The sequence below is a fragment of the Microtus ochrogaster genome, chromosome 18 (assembly GCF_000317375.1).
Source record: "Microtus ochrogaster isolate Prairie Vole_2 chromosome 18, MicOch1.0, whole genome shotgun sequence".
Lineage (NCBI taxonomy): Eukaryota > Metazoa > Chordata > Mammalia > Rodentia > Cricetidae > Microtus > Microtus ochrogaster.
Window position 1 is genome coordinate 1,658,052 of NC_022020.1, and position 19,169 is coordinate 1,677,220.

Here is a 19,169-nt window from a genome sequence, read left to right on the forward strand (position 1 = left end):
CGCCCACTCTCAGCCCCCGCTCTCCCCTCCTCCTACTGCGCGCCCTCGCCACCCCCACCCCTGGTCTGGCAGGGAACTTGAACCGGTCCAGCCTGTTTAAACCGAAAGGACAGAGATCCTGTCTGTTCAATGTAAAAAAAAGAAAAAAGAAAAAAAGAAGAAAAAAATTCACATCAGACCGAGAGAGAGGAAGAGGGAGAGGGAGAGGGAGAGAGAGAGAGAGAGAGAGAGAGAGAGAGAGAGAGAGAGAGAGAGCAAAAGAAGAGAGGAGAGGAGAGAGAGCATAGAACGAGAGCCGAGAGCAGAGTGAGGTGTAGGAAACCGAGGGGGAGAGAACCCGAGTGTGCGTGTGTGTGTGTGTGTGTGCGTGTGTGTGTGTGTGCGTGTGTGCGTGTGTGTGTGTATGGTGTGTATGTGTGTGTGTACGCGCGTGTGTGTGTGAGTGTGTGTGCGTGTGTGTGTGCGTGTGTGTGTGTGTGCGTGTGCGTGTGTGAGCGCGAGCGAGCTAGTGAGAGAGAGGAGCGAGAGAGTGCGAGCGAGAAAGAATAAAAGGAAAGATTTTTCTCTATGTATATAAAGATGGCCACGTTAGCAAACGGACAGGCTGACAACGCGAGCCTCAGTACCAACGGGCTCGGCAGCAGCCCGGGCAGCGCCGGGCATATGAACGGATTAAGCCACAGCCCGGGGAACCCGTCGACCATTCCCATGAAGGACCACGATGCCATCAAGCTGTTCATTGGGCAGATCCCCCGAAACCTGGATGAGAAGGACCTCAAGCCCCTCTTCGAGGAGTTCGGCAAGATCTACGAGCTTACGGTTCTGAAGGACAGGTTCACAGGCATGCACAAAGGTGAGAGCACCTTTCCCTCCCAACTTTGCCGGGGAGCAGGAGCGGGCGGGCAGCAAACTGGCCGGCCAGAGACTGGCAAGCGGGAGACTGGGCGAAAGCGAGCCGCGGGCGGGCGCCGAGGAGGGAGGCGCTCCGGCAGCGGAGACCGAGCTGGGGTGTGTGGGGAGATGTTCGCCGGGACAAGGCTGGGTTTGGGGCGAGCAGCCGATGGAAGCGGTGCTTAAGAGAGGGCAGTGGGGACTGGAGATGGGAATAAGAAGGGATGGGGGCAAGTGGGGCTGGGGCTTTTGGATCGAGAGACTTGAAAGATTGGGATAGGGACAGCTGCTCAGGGCAAACCCAGAAAATTGAGCTGACTAGCTGGCGCTCAGCTGGCCCAGGATCTGGGGTGCTGTCCATCGCCGTGGTGCTGAAAACACTACAGGAATTGCCCTCCTCTTCTGTTTGGGCCAGAACAAGAGTGTGGCCGTCTAAAGGGGAAAGAGCTAACAAATTCGCAGAGATATTTTTATTTTGCTATCAATTTAACAGTAAACTCTCCCTAGCGAGATGTGTGCCTCAGTAGTCTGGTTGTATGTGACTGGCAAGAAGGAGCTGTTTTGGATATTTGGAAGGAGTAATAAAAAAAAAAAAAACCCAAGACAAGAATGAGCAAGGAGAGAGCTGTCCCTTGGGTGGAGTGAGGGGTCTAGGAAGCCTGAACAATCCCCTTCCCCAGTGAGGCTGGGATTTGGGGAAGAATATATCCATACAAGAAATGCATATTTAAAGATAAACCATAATTTATCCCAAACTCACCATACAGGGAGCTTCATAGTGTATTATTTCCCCCTAGAAGCAAACACTGCTCGTGAGTGCCTGGGGAAGGTAGGGACAAAATAATCAAAGAATTAAAACCTAACAACTTTTTAGGAAAGTGGTCATGGGATTGTCTGCAGCCTGCCTGTTTTCTTCTTGTTTTATTATCTTAAAGGCAGAGCCCCAAACGAGTTCAGTTGTAGAATGTGTGTGGGTGGCTGGTGGGTGACGAAATTAGCCCAGTGCTCCGCTCCCTAACAGTAATGTATAGGATGTGCACCAGGGATTAATCGGTGCTGGAGCTGTGTGGGCAAGTTAAATGCTTTCTGAGAGAGATTGATGGCCAGGCAGGGAAGGAGTACGGGGCTAAGGAAGTTGTAGGGATGTATGGACGTTCGGTTTTAATAAACAGCAGTGTGGAGAGCCACGGAAGATGCTGTGTTAGAACTGGTGGTTTTGAAGATGAAAACACACACGTACACCCACCCCCACACAGAGAGCAGCCTTGTTTTTGGCCAGAAATGGGCTATGAACAGAGCTGATCCTCCGGCACATTAGGTGCAGAGCGCAGAGCTGAGCGGTTCTCTGAGCAGCAGAGGGTTTTCACTACCACGGCCACCCTCATTCCCCAGCCCTCCCTTCATGCGAATACTAAACAGAGCTCCAAAGTCTTCCTAGTTGGAGTCCCAGAGAGCAGTTTTTATTGGCTTTAGCGTCTTCCAGCTTGCCTGCTGAGGAGTAAATCTTAAAGTTAATGGCATGTTGAATAGCAGGGGGAAAAAAGCACAGCAGAATGGAAATATACTAGATTTGTTGGGGTGGGGTGAGGGTGGGGGCTGTCATGGAGAGAGAAAACAACCTTTATCCAATATGGAGAAAATGTCTGTTCAGAGAAGAGATTGAGGGGAAGAAGGGGGAGGCAGGCTTCAAAATAATATTTTGGAAAATACTTTCTTTTCCCCTCCCTCTGGAGGCAACCATGTCTTTGTACTTTTTTTCTCCTTTCCAATCAAGCTCCCTAGAAGCTAATCAAGGTTTGTATAAACCTTTGTCATTCTAATAGTTCCTCAGCTTTAAAAATAGTAATAATAGAATTTTAACAGCATGGAGGAGGGAAGCTGCCCATCTTAACAATAGGTTCCTGTAGTGATTTAAGATTTCAAAGTTTTAAAAGATTAGAATCCAGTTGTGGGGAGCTGAATGTTCTGTGGGCTCTGTATTGGAGCACCTTATCACTTCTCTATTTCCAGTGCAGATAAACTCTAACATATTCCATGTTTCCTTCTCAATAATCCCTTGCTGATACCAGCACTTTGTGCCTAGTGTAATTTGAACTCTCTCATATTGAAGTAAAGAATTTCTATTATTTTCATCAGGAAGCTACAGAAGGTTTGGTACACATGTACACATGTGAATACACACACACATACACTACATACTCTCTTCTCTCTCTCTCTCTCTCTCTCACACACACACACACACACATACACACTAATGTACAATGTGCAGTTTATCAAGGATTCCTAAGAAAGGTAAAACTTCATTTCCCAAATAATTCTTCTTGTAAACTGGCTCAGTCTGTGACAGGCAGGACTGCTGGCTCTGGCATACTGGGTGCCTCATTGTTGCCCCCTTGTCATTTATAATTTGGGCATATATTTTCCCTTAAGAAAGTTCCTGCTTCTCCATCCTTCTGAATTTTAAGAGTCAGGGTTGGTCCACCACATCCTGGACAGTATTGAGATGCTCTCATAGAGCTGAATAAATTCAAGCATTTCTAAGAGCTGTTTATTCAGTCCTAGCAGAGTTTGAACTCCTACTTCACTGATGCTGTCTGATTTATTAGCTAACCCTGATAAAATAAGCCTCTAGCCACCTAAAAAAATTGCTTGCTTGCCATTGGTGATTAATTGCTCCTAACTAAAAAAGCATGATGAGACTTTAAGAATGAAAGCTGCACCTGGCTTCTATATCTTCCTAGTCTCTAAACTGACAGTGTGAGGCTAGGAATGGAACCATGCCTTTGTTAAGCCTGGTTTAGGGCATCTGAGTGTTTAACTTCTAACGAATTACACTGGGATATAATTGAGAGACCTAACAAGACACTGTCCTCCAGTGTGGGTGGATGTGTACAATATCGGTTCCTAAAAATTAGTAAAAATCTAAATGATATGCATGAGGTTTCAGGTGGGTATCTATTCCTTGGCCACCTGCCATTTCAGGTGACTATAAAAGGGAGGAGTTCCAAGGGCTAATGGAATACCTGCCATGCGTAGAGTGCACCTTAAAAGGCAATTACTCCAGTCGAATTGGGAGTCTGTGGAGGAGGGAGTTGGTGGGTGGTGTGGATCATCCCAACCCCCCCCCATCCAGAAAAGGCTGTTGGACTGGGAAGCAGCAAATAGCAGCTGCAGAGTGGGATAATTACTGTAAAGGTAAATTTACCCCCTAGAGACCAGCAAGCAATTGGTGGGAAGGGTCTGTGTGCTAGGCAGAGAGAAAAAGAAAAAAAAAAGGCCAAATCAAAATCAAAGAAACAATACGCACAGAAGAAAGCCCACTGCAATGCAAACTCCCGCTAACTAGAACCTTCTCTTCTCCCCAATTCGAAACACTTTGGAAAGATTGTTTTTTCAGACTCCAAAGAGAAAGACATTGTAGTATTGATCAAACAAGAGAGAAGCCAATTCCCGGGATAGCAGCAGAAATGAGCTGAGGGCCAATTTCACCCTGTTTTGTAGAATTTTTCTTCCCTGGAAAAGGGAATAGGTCACCCACTAGTCTACTTCTTTCCTTTCTCATTTTTCTTTTACTTCTTTTTGTTTCCTGGAGAACAGAAATGATGATTGAAAGTACATAAATATACACGCATATCCATACTTGTATACACTCGCATGCACACACACACACACACACACACACACACACACACACCACTACTTCACACATGAATACACCAGAAATCCATTCATAACTTTGGTCCTGTCTAGCAAATAGGAGGCAGCCAAGACTAAGTTACTTGGATACATAAAAACTAGCGCTCTCTGGATAGCCATATTATAATGCATTATCTCTGAAGTCATTTAAGTCCAATTTAAGTGGTATTTAGTATAATATTTATGAATTAATGTAATCTAAACATAGGATTGTCCCCAAAGATTTAAACTGCCTTTACCACTGATGTACGCTTGTTTTGGGAACCTACAATGCATTTTAATCTAAACAGCTAGGTCTCCATCAGCGTCCTCTTATTATTTGGTGGGAAGCTACTCTGCATGGAGATTTTTAGCGACTGAATGGTCAAAAATCAACTCTAGTAATATCCTGATATTCACTAGAGTAAGGGGCTTCACACTCAGGAGCTATTGCTGCAGGGGCAGCAGCCTCTGGACTATCACACTCCATGCAGAAGAAGGGTGGGGACTGAGTAACAAATCCTCTGTGTATTCGGCTTCGGGGGGAAGCAACATTTTAATATATCCTATCAATTGCACAACCTCTTCTTTCAGCTGCATCTAGGTAGGAAACATCTGAAGCCCCTTGATTTGGTACGGAAGTGGGAGGGAGAAGAGAGATGGAGGTTATGGTTATGTTTTGGCAATCTATAACTATCTTCATAAAATCACATCTCATGTTCTAGTTTAAAGACACAACTGCTTTTTGGAACGTCAAATGTCCACCTCTTGATTTTAACCAAAATGGACTTTTTTCCTATTGCTGTGCTTATAGGTGAATTAAATCTGTGAAGCACTATCTGGCTTCCATTTTCAAATGAATCTAAGAGAGAAAAACTGAGTATCAGCATGTGTGTCAACTCAATGAAGATGAACTTTTTAAAAATTACTTTAAAAAATAAAAAGTCAGTTTTGTCCAGGGAAAAAAATAGACTGGCTGAATGACTGGTTACATATTTATAACTGCTAAAAGAAAGGTTGGCCTCGTCAGCGATAGGAAAAATTGGATAGCTAGGATAAGAAAACAAGGAAAAAATACTCTAAAGTACCCACACACACACACACATACACACATACACACATACACAAAAGATCAGTAGAAATCATTTGGAGACTAAAGCATGTCAAAGCAACATTAACCATTTAAAGATCTCCAAATTCCAGATTCCAAATTCCAAATTAAGTTTGTCCTATTTGAAAGCAATAAAATAAATAATGGGATGGTTTGTTTATTTAAGAGATTATTTATTCTCTTTTGAGCATAATTTTGTTTATCTTTAAAACGGATGTTCTGTGAATCGGCACACATAGGCAAATTAGCATGCACATGTGTCCAAATGTTCATCCATGTATAAGAACTGTTAACTGCATTTGACATATATGAAAAGCAGGGCTAGCCTAGATTTAATTGTAGTTCAGCTGAGAGGCACACGTGCCCCCAGCCCAGTCTGGAATGGTAATTCCCGGCTGTATTGAAAGAACCCCTTGAAGTTCCCTCCACTTCCTCCTCCATGTTCCCTGGGTCTGTGACCTCTCAAACACAAAACAAAGTAAAACCAAAGATTATTTTTAATGAAGTCGTTGCTTGAAAACAATTAGAAAAATGCATTCTAAGGTTGCAACTCCATGGACAGTCATTGAGAAGTTCTCAGAGTTTATTTTTGTAAGAGCTGATGCCAGGGACATTTCTGATATCACATCACCATTACTACTCTTAGTATCGCCACTCTCATCATTCTAGAAGATAAACCAGGATGGGAGGGAATGCCCAAGAAGACAGCAAAGACCCCCACCTCATCAGTTAAGAAAATAGCTAGTTCCAACTTTGTCGGAGACCGATTTAGAGGAAACACTTCAAAGCTCACAACTTCCATGTCCCTGGAAGAGGGTCATTTTCCAGTCTGACCAAGAATGATCTCAGCTGAGAAGGGTTTTGGTAGGGGTGGCTATAGAGTGTAAAGGAGATATAACAGTGACCAAGATCCAACACTGCAAGCAGAAATTTTCAAAAAGCAGCACTGTAGGGTCAAAACGCGAGATGGAAGCTGGGTGTACTGTTTGACAGTGGTTGAGATTGAAGTGACTTCTGAGCTTGAAAGGGAATCCCATGTGACATGCAAGAGCCAGGGGTTGTGAAAGACAGTCTGCGTCTGAGTACCAGAGGGTGGGAAGCAGGAAGACGTTGTGGCCTGTGTAGCTAGTGTGTGTGTGTGTGCGCGCACGTGCTGTATGCAGAGAAACATGTATGCTTAGGAAAGAGTGGCAGAGACAAGTGGTATAGAGATGATGTGAAGAAAAATTTCACCACGCAGGGCTATATACAACATCAGGATATGGACAATGGAGAAGAAGAAGAGAGCTGGAGAGAAGGGCTGCCCTCCTTGTTATATCCATCTTCCCCCTCAGAGCTCGTGGCTTGAATTTGTCAGCGCTCGGGTTGCAGTGTGGAGGTGTGCTTCTTTTCATCTGCATGGTTTTTCCACTCAGAAGTCCAGGTTTGGGAGAGAATCCCATCCTTGTCCCTCACCCATCACTCTTTGAAGTCTGGCCTGTTTCTGTTCGCTCATTGACTCATTTTAGAAACGACCTTCCATCTGGGATCTGAAAAGCCAGCCACAGAACCCAGCTCTCTGCAGGACTGAGCTCCCACCCACGGCTTCCCTACCCCACACACTGCCCCTGACATCCCAGCCTACTTTTTTTCATGAGTTACACACACACACACACACACACACACACACACACACACACCCCTTGACAAGTTCAGTTGGTCCCAACAGGCCCTCTGAGCTCTGGGATGCATTCTCTCTAAATGCAAGCAGGGCGTGGCAGACGCCCAATTGCCCTCCTTCTGAGCTCTTTATAACAAGGAAGCACATCCCCTCTCCCCATTACTTCTTTTTATTTTCAAGTCTTTTAAATGCATGGTCTCTCCAAGAATGGTAGAAAGCATTCTGTCCTGTCCAATCACTCCTGAGACTGGACCAGCAACCGCCCTTTCCTCCTGACTCAACGGTAGCCCATTCATTGTCCATCACCTTTTCTCTCCCTCGTTTCTTCATCCTTGCTACTAAGGAAGCCTACCCAACCCAAAATGGGACCTGAAGAAGGAGCAAATACGCCTATTGACCACACAAAGATGGAGCTACAAGTTCTAGGACAGAAAGACAATCACAGAGGCAACCAAAGTTCTCATCTACTCTTGATTGACTCAGAAACCAGGGTTGTTGCCCATAGAATTCCCACCTGGTGTTCTTGTAGGCAACTGTAGCAGGGCTGTGGCTATGGCACTGTACCAATCTGGGGCCACTAGGAGCTTGCTGAGTGGAAATGGAGGAGGCTTTTACAGCAAGTCTATCAACTTGGAAATCCCTCTGGTTTCTGAGTCCTTCACGAGTAGATGCTTTCAGGATTATGCATTCACAGGGTTTCTCCCCTTCCACTTGATCTGAATTTGCCTTCTCTTATCCCTGTTGTATCTCCTCTCCAACATGAGCTGATTGAGGCTCTAAAACGGCGATTCCCAGCAGCTCAGCTCAAGAGCAGATCCTATGTGGCATCTGCAAGAATAAATAAATGGGCGCTCTCATGAAGAAAGACATAGTTCTAGTTCTGTGAGTACCAAAAATAGTGATCAAACTCAGGATGAAAAAAAAACTGATAATGAGCTGGCTTGCAACAAGGGTTTAATTGAGAGCAACTTTGGAAGGCTGGTTCTGGACAACCCTGCACAAACCAACTGCGATGTTACTTTATTGCAGTACACCCTGCTTTAATTAATTATCACCTTTGTTAAGAAAGGCCACAGAATCAAAGGTTTCTGTACACTTAACAGATCTCACAACCACACCATCCGTGTATTAGACTGCCCTACCACCTGCTAATGAGGCCAGCAAGCTGCTGCTGCTGCTGCTTCTCCTCCTCCTCCTCTTCCTCCTCCTCCTCTCTCTCTCCTCTCTGACTCTCTCTCCTCTCTCTCTCTCTCTCTCTCTCTCTCTCTCTCTCTCTCTCTCTCTCTCTCTCTCTCTCTCTCTCTCTCTCTCTCTCTCTCTCGTTTCCTCCCCTTTATTAAAAAAAGAAAAAACAAGCAGTTCTTCCACACAGTTGTGTGTCCTAGGATAGGAAATATGATTGGTGATGCTGGTTGAGGACTTAGGGTTGTATTTTCACAGTTGTTTCTAAAATTACACAACTAAGATTCATTTCACCTATAAATCTATGTGGAGAGTATGTGGGAGAAAAATAGAAGTAGTGGAAACAAAGCTATTGGAGGAGGGTGTGTGTGTAAGTACATGTATAGCCATGGTACACCAGCATATAAATATTATGAGATCAATACCTTTCCCATCTTCTGCCCACACCTCTTAACTTCTCCCTCCCATCTCTTGAGCACCTGAGCCTCTGCCATATTTCACATGGAGAAATGTGAACAGCCGAAGCATGCATAGATGATGCTGTATCGAACCGTGTTGTTTGGGTCCAGTTGTGGAGGCTGGGTTCCCAGTGAAGGACAGCCCTAGCACAGGGTAGAGGATTCCTGGAGGAACCGCTGCTCAGAACATAACAGAAACTTCACTCCAGTATCCCTCAGACCTACTAACTGACAGGTGACATAGTTGAAATCAGCCCTTGGAGTCGTTCTAGGCAGATTTGAACGCCATACGTGCCTGTTTGTTCATTATTCTAATTTAATGATGCAGTCACACCTAATTAATCCATGTCTGGTTTATTCATATGCTGGATCTGAAGATCCAGAGGATCTCTCAAACTAACCAGCTTCTTTGCATGGGGACAAGTGAGGGGACACCCCTACAAGGGAGCATTTTTGGATGTGAACACTGTAGAGCTAGCTGGCAAAGACATGATCTCTGACACCTCCCTATCAATACAGGTAGGTCCAGAGACACATAAGTGTCAGGTCTGGGCACCTGGGTATACAGACATGCACACATACCCAAAGCATGCCTGCAACACAGAACTCCAGCACCCATTCCCTTCCATAAGGCAGAAGGCTGGACCACAGAACAGAATCAGCAAGGTCTGCTGGTCTGCCAAGCATTCTTCTGACCGGAGAATCAGTGCACAGAATTGAGAGCCCGAGCTGAGTCAGCCTCCCTGCTTCTGGCCTTAAGAAAGTAGAGCCAGAGGAATTATTGTTGTCTGTTCACAGATAAAGAAACCAAGTCAGGGGCTGGAGATGGCTCTGCCGTTAAAGGCTAGGCTCACAACCAAAACTATAAGAAACCAAGTCAGAGAGGAAGCATGCTGCTCAAGTCCAGCCTGTAGAATGGCCTTTGATGTAACTCTGTGGTTGATTCTGGTCATGCAGTTGCAGTGAATACTAGCTCTCACCTGGCAGGTAAATTAAGAGAATGAAGCATCAACCTAGTAATATCTTTATAAAGTCAAACCTTCTCTCACAAGTCCTGGGAGACAAGAGGCATGCAAGATCAAACACGACATCACAGTGTATTTGTAGGGACTCTCTGATTCTGCTACCTCCCTATAATGTTCTAATTGACTATTTGATCAGCTCTAAAAGGGCTGGTGTTCAACACACACGCACGCATCTCAAGCATATGTACACAGATGTCTTCCTGCAAATTGCATCCATCCTTCCCTCCGCATCTAACCAATGTAGGTGGATTCTCACAGGTGCTTGAAATAGAACACACACACTGAAGAGTGTATATGCCCTTCCTGTAATGGGCTTATCAATACCTTTTAAAGAAATGTGACAGCCAGCCCAGAGTGATTCAGTTGTGTGGACAAATAATATCAATATCTTGGTTGACCAATATAACCAGAAACAGTATCATGCTGCTGCTGATGGGGGAGGCCAGGAGGGCTCCACAACAATAGCAGGAAATTACTCCCATGTAAAATTAATCATATTGACTGGTTCTAAGAATATCCAGGGAGGTGACGATGCTGGGAGAGGAGACCTTGCTCCCAGGGGCTTCATAAACTCCTGAGATGAGCCCAGAGAGGATGGAGGCATTCCTGTTTAACTGATAACAGCACTCCCTCTTCTGCCCTCTGCCTTCCAGCAGGGCGAGGTGGAGGAGAAGTGTCCTCTGGACAGGAAAAGAAAGAAATTAGATCTCCTAACCTTTATCCATCCAACATATCCATATCTTTATATCAAGTCAATACTTGGCTTGGCTTGGTCTCACCGGATGAGGCAGGAAGAGCACCCTTGTTCCTTCTGCATATGTGTGAGAAGAGGTCTATCTCCAAGGAAGAAGAGAGAGTTGGAGCAGTGTGCCCCACTGACTGAGTAGAGAACTGGGCCCTGGCGTTGTAAGGGTGCACATCACAGCTTAGAGGGGTCCTGGAGGAAAAGCGTTTGTTTAGATCAGTCTCCCAGGTGCATTCTTGGAAGCAGAGGCTCAGAGTTTCCTGTATGCATTGATCATGGTGAGATAAGAATGTTGGAATCTGGAAAGCTAGCTCCCACCGAGGCTCACCTCTACTTTCATCAAGAGACGAAAGAAAAGGTCAGGCTTCTTTAACCTTAGTATTAATTTGGGGTTTGCTCAAACTTTTTCTTCTTCTTCCCAAAGACGTCCTGGCTCATCCTGGTAGTCCTTGGACGGCCTGGAAGTGTTCACAGGAAAGAGAGGAAAGAACCCCCAGTGTTGCTCCACCAGCCCAAACCCAAAAGACTACAAGAATGCTCCGAGGGAGCCTGCCTTCACACCCAGTCCTAAGGCAGAATAAAGATAACCGAGAGAGGTCCTGGGCGAGTAGCAGGGGCCTGCCTTAGAGTGCATAGGAGGGTAAGATACAGCTTTCTCTGTTTGGATGGGGAGAGAGGTGTCTCTGGAGGAAGGTATTTCTGCTAGGGTTCCAGCAGACAGGTCCCATCAGATCCCCAGCGTATTTGCTCCCCACACATAGGAAGCCACCATGTGGCATGTTGTTCTACATCCCATTCAGCAGTGGGGCTCTGTGCCCTTACTAACTGCTACAATTCCCTCCACAGAACTGCCAGCCAGCCTTCCAGCTAGGTCACCCTCAGGCTTTAAGCTTGAGTCTGGTCCCAAAGTGGTCTCAAAAGTTGAGAGGGAAAGGTGAGAACTGGTGCCCGAGTTTATCCCCCCCCCCCCCCCGCCACAGACATGCCTCTGTCCCCTCCTCAGCCACAAGTCTAAGGTGCGAGTAACTTCAGAAAGGAAGGCAGCAAACATCAAAGCCTGACCTCGGCTTTAGCCCCTTTTTCGGGAGAGTGGGGCGGAGTGCCCCAACTGTGAAAGAGGTCCTATCTCCTCTGGCTGTCGCCTGCCCTCTGACGGTGAGAAAAAGAACTCACACACCTCCGATGGCCCCTCACAATTGAGCGACCTTCCACAGTGCCGGCAGTCACCCAGGGCCTGCCTAACCCTGTGGGAGTAAATGATCAGGAGCCAGGGCCATTTTCCTCTCTCAGCATGTCAGGTCTGAGCCTGAGAAATCAACCAAACAAGGACACACAAAATAACCAGAAAATTCAGAAAGTATTATCATTTCTCAACTTATATGGGCTTTGTTTTGTTTCAAAACTAAACAGTGATTGTCCGGTTTGGTACTGTATTGATTCTTAATTCCATGTGATGAGAAGTTTCCTTTTGTTGGAGGAAGAACCAAAATCTTGTCTGTATTTAGGGCCTGACATGGTTTGACTTCAAACTTACATCACCATCCGGGACTTCCGCAAACATTCTAGCAGAGGCTCACATCAGCCCAGCACATCTTGCGGTCAAATCTGAATCCAGGCAGGATGGGTTAGGGACTGATTTACATACCCACCAGCCACCAGATTCCAAGCAGCACCGGAAGTCTGGCTCACTGGAGCTGCAGAGACACAGGGCTAGAGATCTGTTTCTGGCTTGTGGTCAAGGCTTTAGTTTCTTTTCTGATTTAAAAAACTAATAACCCTTCTAGTGAAAAAGCAAGAATCGCTCAGTACTGTTGCCCTTGCTGCTGCAAGAAGCTAGCCATTTAATTTACTTTAGAGCCAATTCCACAGAAATCCTATTGGGCAAGCTTGAAAATACGCTGGAATAAGGAATGGGGGGAGGGGTGAACTAGACCAGGGCAACTGAGCTGGCCCCTCAGGGAGGGAAAAGGAGCAGCAGGTGAAGAATTGTGTCTCCATTAGGAAAAGGTGTGTGTCTTAGGCTGAGCCGTAACTACAGGATGGATGGATGGATGGATGGATGGATGGATGGATGGATGGATGGATGGATGGATGCGTAATACTGTACCCTGGGCAGGGACTGTCTTCCAAAGGGCCGGCCAGCCTTATACCCTGCCACTCCAGGGACCCTCAGTGGACCAAGCTTACAGACTAGACCTGCGGGAACGGAGCCAGACTACCTCTCCTATGGGAGTGACACCCTGCACCCTGTCTGTCCACCCGCTTCCTCTCTGGCCTTGGCTTGTTTCTGTCGTAGTTTCTCAAGTTTCTCTGCCAAAAATTAATTTCTATTGTTCTGACCTTGTCTCAGCTGAGCCAGTGATTTAGGAGGTCTGGTCACAGCAAAGGCCAGATAACCAGGAAGAGAGCGGTCCCTAGGTCAGCAGAAAGCAGGAGTGTCGCAGATGCAAGTACAACTTCCCTCAGGTGTCCTGACCCTCCCCACACACTCCCCTCCACAACTACACCACATACACAGACAGATGGCGGCTGCAAACAAGGGGGAGGGGGATGCCTGTGGAGATGCCTGATACACCACAGGGAAGTCCCTGGGTCTGATGGGAGGACAGAACCCATTCTGGGGGAGGCACAGATCCACTTGAAGACAATTCTCTGACTGTGGCGTCCTGATCTCAGAGGTGGGGACCCATGCTCACCACCATAGTAATAACTACGGGTATAAAAATGGTAACCCCACAAACATAAAGCCTCCCAAAGAAAATGCCTTGGATAAGAAACCCCTCAATATGAAACCTCGGGTAGGGGTATGGGGATGGTACCAGATCCCCAGGTCTAGAGGAAACAGCAAAATTCCCAAAGTCGCTAACGGCAAAAAGGCAGAGCAGGAAGCTGCCAAGCCGACAGGTCAGGGCGTTCTGTCGTGTTCCGTTCTGTGTTGTTTTTTTGTCCCACTACAATGAAGTCTCGTTCTCAGAGTGATGGACAAAGGAATTTCTCATTGTGGATAAATCTGGACCCGTCATCAGCCTGGCTCAGGAAGAGGGGGCCAAGGACAGGTGGGTGGGGTCCAGGGGCTTCAGGGAAATCAGCGACACACACAGAGAACCTGCGGGATTGTCCTCAGTCTTCACCTGCTCTGGGGCTGCAGCGTCCTTCAGCCTTCCCCACTGCACCCTGCTTGGGCTCAGAAATTACTCACGGAATATTTAAACTGTGTTCATGCTCCCCATAACCGACTCAGGCACCTAGATTGCCCACAAAGGACGACTTTTTCCAGTCACCCACGGAGGGTTCTGGGACTAGAATCTTCCTGCACTCCCCACCCTTCCTCTCCGAGCATTCCCTGATGCAGGAGGAGCTGGACAGCAGCCAGGGGACAGTTTCCCGGGGTGACACTGGTCTTGCAGTTAAAAAGAATCCTCACAGGTGCCATGGCATGCTGCTCTAAAGGCGAGCAGAATGTTTGCCCAGGGATGCCAGGCCCCAGGCAGCAGTGAGGGGCCTTTCCCATCTCAGCGAGAGAAAACAGCTCAGAACAGGGAGAGGTGAGATGAGAACCATCAGATTCGTCTTTTTAGAGGAGAGAAACCCCTTCCTGCAGACCTTGATCTTTGTGTTTGACTCCCAGGACTTTTCAGCAGAGACCAGAACTGGGCATCTCCTAAAACTTCTGGGCTAGTCTTAAATCCAAGATCGCAAGTATATTGGGGGCTTTCAGCTCCCTGCAGAGATACAGAAGTTACCAATCATGTTTACTCAGCACTTTCATAGTTCCTGGTCCCTCTGACCCCTCCACATGGGCCCCACCCATTTTTCCAAGCCCCAAGCCCCAGGCTCCCAAACCAGAAGCTAGGGCCCTCCAGCAATGGGCACCAACCCAAACTGACCTTCTTTTCCTGTCCTTCCCAAGTCCAGCCTCTTGTTGATCTGACAGATCAGTCTGGGCAGAAGTGCCCCTAGCGACTAGTGGACATTAATGTGTGACCATCATCATGACATGTACCTCCTAACAGGCCTCTCAGAGCCCGAGCCGTAAGAGAAGAAGGATCTGCATCAACGCAGACCACACCAGAGGGAATCAAGACATTGTCAGGTAGAGAGGGCCCTAAGTAGCGTGGCATACCTGATTCGGAGCAGGGAGGAACACATGGGGTCTTACCCACCACGCTATAGCAACAGAGAGACCTGGGCCCATCATTCTGGTCTCTCAACAGGGCCAGCAGCCATGCCGAAGGTTTACAGAATTATATGCAGATGGCAAATTGAAAGCAGTGTCGTACTTGTAACATGAAATCCCTTCAGAGAAAAAGCTCTGCTGGGGAGGTTTCTGGAACAGATAGCTATCCTGAGTGCCAGGGATGGGCTTTCTTTGTTCATGCCCTCCCCTTCAAGACAGCAAAGAGAGAAAAAAAAGGGAGACCATGGTGGATAAGACTCGTGACTTTCTCCTCTGTTCTGTTATTCATTTCCTCTGATTTTTATCTAATCTCTCTCTGATTGTCCTGGTGAAACTTAATAGACAAAGTGAATTTTTATTACATCATCAATATAATCGCCAGCTAATCAACAGACACAGGGCCCACCGCAAGCCCTATAGCTCCTCATCTGGCTTCATAAATAGAAGGAGCAATCACTGACAAGCCCAGTTCCTCTACCTCCTCCCGAGATGGCCCTCTTTCTGCTGCACCACTTGGCCAGATTATTGCCAGGGTATTCTGTCTTTCCCTGGACCTCCCTCCCACCCAGTGGGCTATATTGCTGACCAGTGGTGAAATCTTCTCAGGACTTGTGCTTAGAAGGCCAAAAATGCCTACTGTAAGAGTGATTTCAATTATACTTTTCCAGTGAATTGGGAATAGGACATGACATAAAATATTAGATAATCCTCGGAGTTGCAGAACATAGCACAAGCTGCATCAGATGCTGCATTGAGTCCTGTGTTCATTGTACACATACAGCCTCTACACGGAAGTCTTCTTGTCACTTAAAGTCACACCATCTTACACACTGTGTCATACATGTCCTTATGTATTTTTCATGTTATCATATACCTTCTGCTTATATAGCATTTTACCACACCGAACACTTTCCTGCAACTTGCTTCATCCTAGCTCTGTTACAGCCAGGTCCAATTGTACCTATTTTATTTTGTAAAGAAAAATGAAAACTGAATGATGAAGGAAAATTGCAGCCTGGTGAAATGTTGCCAGAATGAACAGAGCAGCTTGGGCTTGGGATGCTTGCTGGTGAGGCAGGGTTGGGGGCCTGGGCAAACCAGGGGAAGAGGCTGGACCAGCAGGCAGACTTCTGGGGTTTAGCACCTCCGGGCGGTAGGGCACCCACCATACACTAAGATCTCCCTGACAAAGCTGCTCTGTGTTAAATGTGAAAGTGCGTGTACCCTTTTCCAAGGATCTCTGGTTGAAAAGGCTCCTTCTGGAGCTTAACTGTGACCCCACTGCCTTCCATCACTACTGTGCTGTGATGTGTGTTTGGGGAACTAGCGCACACCATACAGGGTCACTAAGACCCTGTCAATAAGTTAAGAGATGAGACTCATGAGCATGTTTTGGTGGCCGCCACCCTCTTTAACTGGGTGAACAGAAGTGTCTTTGTGCAGGTGGTCGGAACCACCTTCGAGTTACGGTCTTTTATAAGAGTTGTCCCTCTGATTTCATTCAGAGCACAGCCGGTTGTGTCGGGGATTTGTGTGATCACCCTTCTGGTCAGGCTGTACAACTATAGGCGTCTTTGGCCTCAGGGGGCCTCTGGGAGTGTAAGATCCCAATCCCCTCTCCATCCACTCCAGAATTCAGTTTCTCCTCCCTCACATCACTACAGTGAACCTGTTCAGCTCACCTTTTAAGGTCATTGTGGGGATTAGATAAGACAGGCACACATCGTGAGAATAGTTAACTGTCTCGGCTCATCCATCCAAATTACAGGCCAGAGTCCCCACCAGAACACCAAATGGTTCTGGCTGTCCTTCTCAGAGCACAAAATAAGAGAGGGATCACTGAGAGTCACAGGTAGACAGGAAATATGATTGATAATGAACCTACTGTGTGGCACACACACCCTCTTGCCTATATTAGCTCAGCAAATTCTCCTGACAAAGAGACAGAAATGTCACTGCGTCCATTTGACTGTGAAGAAAATGAGATCTCTGACAACAGCGGCTCGACTTGGCTTCGCACACCCCGTTCTTCTTGTCCTCAAGCTACCACATCTCCTCTTACAGACTCGAAGGTCAGCGCCATCACCCACATCTGCGGTGTATCAGCTAGTGTTTTCTCGTGTCCGTCCCTGCCATCTCGTGCGGAGGATCTGAAGATTCAGGCACACAGAGAAAGATTCGTGCACATTTCTGGGTACACAGACATAGGACACACAGACACAGTTGCCTGTGGATACACCATATGCAGTGGAACACAATCATATAGGTTAATTCATACACACACACATACACACACATGCCACCCGTATAGAAACCATCATTCAAATATCCAAAGATAGGCACATGTGCATGGTCACACACACCTAGAGACACTCTGACAGACACACTGACACTTGAAAGAAACACATATAGAGATACACACAAACCTTAATACACACACACACACTAAACTGTCTCTAATGACAAAGCTTAATTAATCAAAAGCACAAACGTCTGTGTGTGTGCACGCGCACACACACACACACACACACACACACACACACACAGCTGAATGACCTAACTTGTTAGGTGTAACAAAATCAGCTGTTTTGTAGACGTGTTGAAAATGGCATAGTATATAATCAAAACAGGCCAAAGGATCTCCCTGTGTAGCCCAGGAGGACCCCTAAGCCTGAGACCACAACCTCATTAGAAATCAGCAAATGCCCAGAAGGCGTTTGCTGACTGTGCTCCCTCTGCATCCTTCTGACTACATCCATCTTTGGATCTAGGGCAGATTTCTACCCATCTGCCCAATTCCAAAGTCCTGCAGGGACTGAGGGCAGACCTCCCAAGGGCCACACAGTCCTATGGGCAGACACTGGCTCTCAGCTCTGTAAAGGACAGCACTCTAGCAGAAGTGGCAGCGGTTGAGAAGATAGGACAAGTGGGTCCCCAGGCATTGGAGACTGCCACCTGCTGTGGCTCAGAGACAGAGAGTGGACCCTTTGCTCAACCAGGCTGCTGTGACCACCTAAGGGTGCTCTCAGTCTGTGGGACTCCTGCTATTCTATAGGGACATACTTGGTAGATGAAGTGACTCCATTCAGCTTTAGTAAGAGAATACTCACTGGGTTGGTTACACATGGTGAAGGTGCTTACTTGGGAATACAACTGGTTTAGTTTTCTTTAAATGAATCAATGCCTGAGGATCTTGGAGTGAGTCCACCTGGGTCTCTCCACCAGTTGGCTTCCCAAGCAGTGCACAGCCCACTTGAATGGCACATGCTTGAGCCCTTTGTTGGACCTGATATGCAATGGGTTGTTGCTGGGACAGTGCACATGTGCCATCCTTCTGCGCAGACATACTCTGCAGGGACTGCAAGAGTGAAGGGTGGTGGACGGCACCTCTGCGCTAGGCTGCAGTACACCGTGACATGTCTTCTGGGACATCCTGTGTGGATTCATGTTGTAACCTCAGGTTTTTCACAAACCCTAGAGTACACGCCACATACCCTGGACCAATGTGGGGAAGAGATGCGTTTTCTGTGCTGACTCTGAGAAGAGAAAACAATACAAGAAGGCAAAACTCCCTTCTCCTGGGAAAGCCCCATCCTCCCTCTCCTAGATCTAGAATTATTCACACCTTATGCCAAGACCACCCCAGTACCCAGCCTGAGAATCTTGGGCAGAGATCCAAGATCTGGAACCCTTCACTGTGGCTGCAGTAAGAAATGAGATTGTGTGTGTGTGTGTGTGTGTGTGTGTGTGTGTGTGTACATGCGCACACACAAATGCCTACATGGAGTGTGTAGCGTGTGTGTGTGTGTGTGTGTAACAGTGCATGCCTCCTCCATATGTGTACAAGCCAGTCTCAGCCTGTGAGACCAGGCAAGGAGATGTGTGGACATGTGCGCTCATACGTGCTGAGTTTATGCAGGCGTGTGTGGGCTGCAACGGCTCAGCTGAGCCAAATTTTAGTGACAGATTGTGTGTACGTCTATGACTACAGTTTCTACCAAGTGCATGGAAAAAACAGAAAAGATTAGTCCAACACCCTGGGTGGGCACTCCTGAAGCTCTGAAAGTGGATGCGAGCATGGGTGTCCCTGGACGGAGCATGGGAAGGGAGGCTACTGAGAAGAAGGGCAGTGGAAAGAGTTAGAAAGTGTCCTCCAGACAGAGAGACCATACCACTATCCTGAATGCCCAGGTATCCTGTGTGTGTGTGTGTGTGTGTGTGTGTGTGTGTGTGTGTGTGTGCGTG

At 47.1% G+C, this 19,169-nt stretch overlaps 1 protein-coding gene across 42 annotated transcripts in view; it reads left to right on the forward strand.

Annotated features, from left to right (window-relative positions):
- The first annotated feature begins 431 nt into the window (after window positions 1-431).
- Celf4 (CUGBP Elav-like family member 4) overlaps window positions 432-19,169 on the forward strand; it is a 281,414-nt gene continuing 262,676 nt past the window's right edge. For 41 of the 42 annotated variants that reach the window (XM_026783333.1, XM_005355716.3, XM_013349350.2 and 38 more), the window contains exon 1: window positions 432-853. In XM_026783333.1, the coding sequence (XP_026639134.1) occupies window positions 568-853 (286 nt within the window). In that variant the 5' untranslated portion in view covers window positions 432-567. The remainder of the gene's footprint in view (window positions 854-19,169) is intronic. The other variant, XM_026783361.1, reaches the window with a different exon arrangement.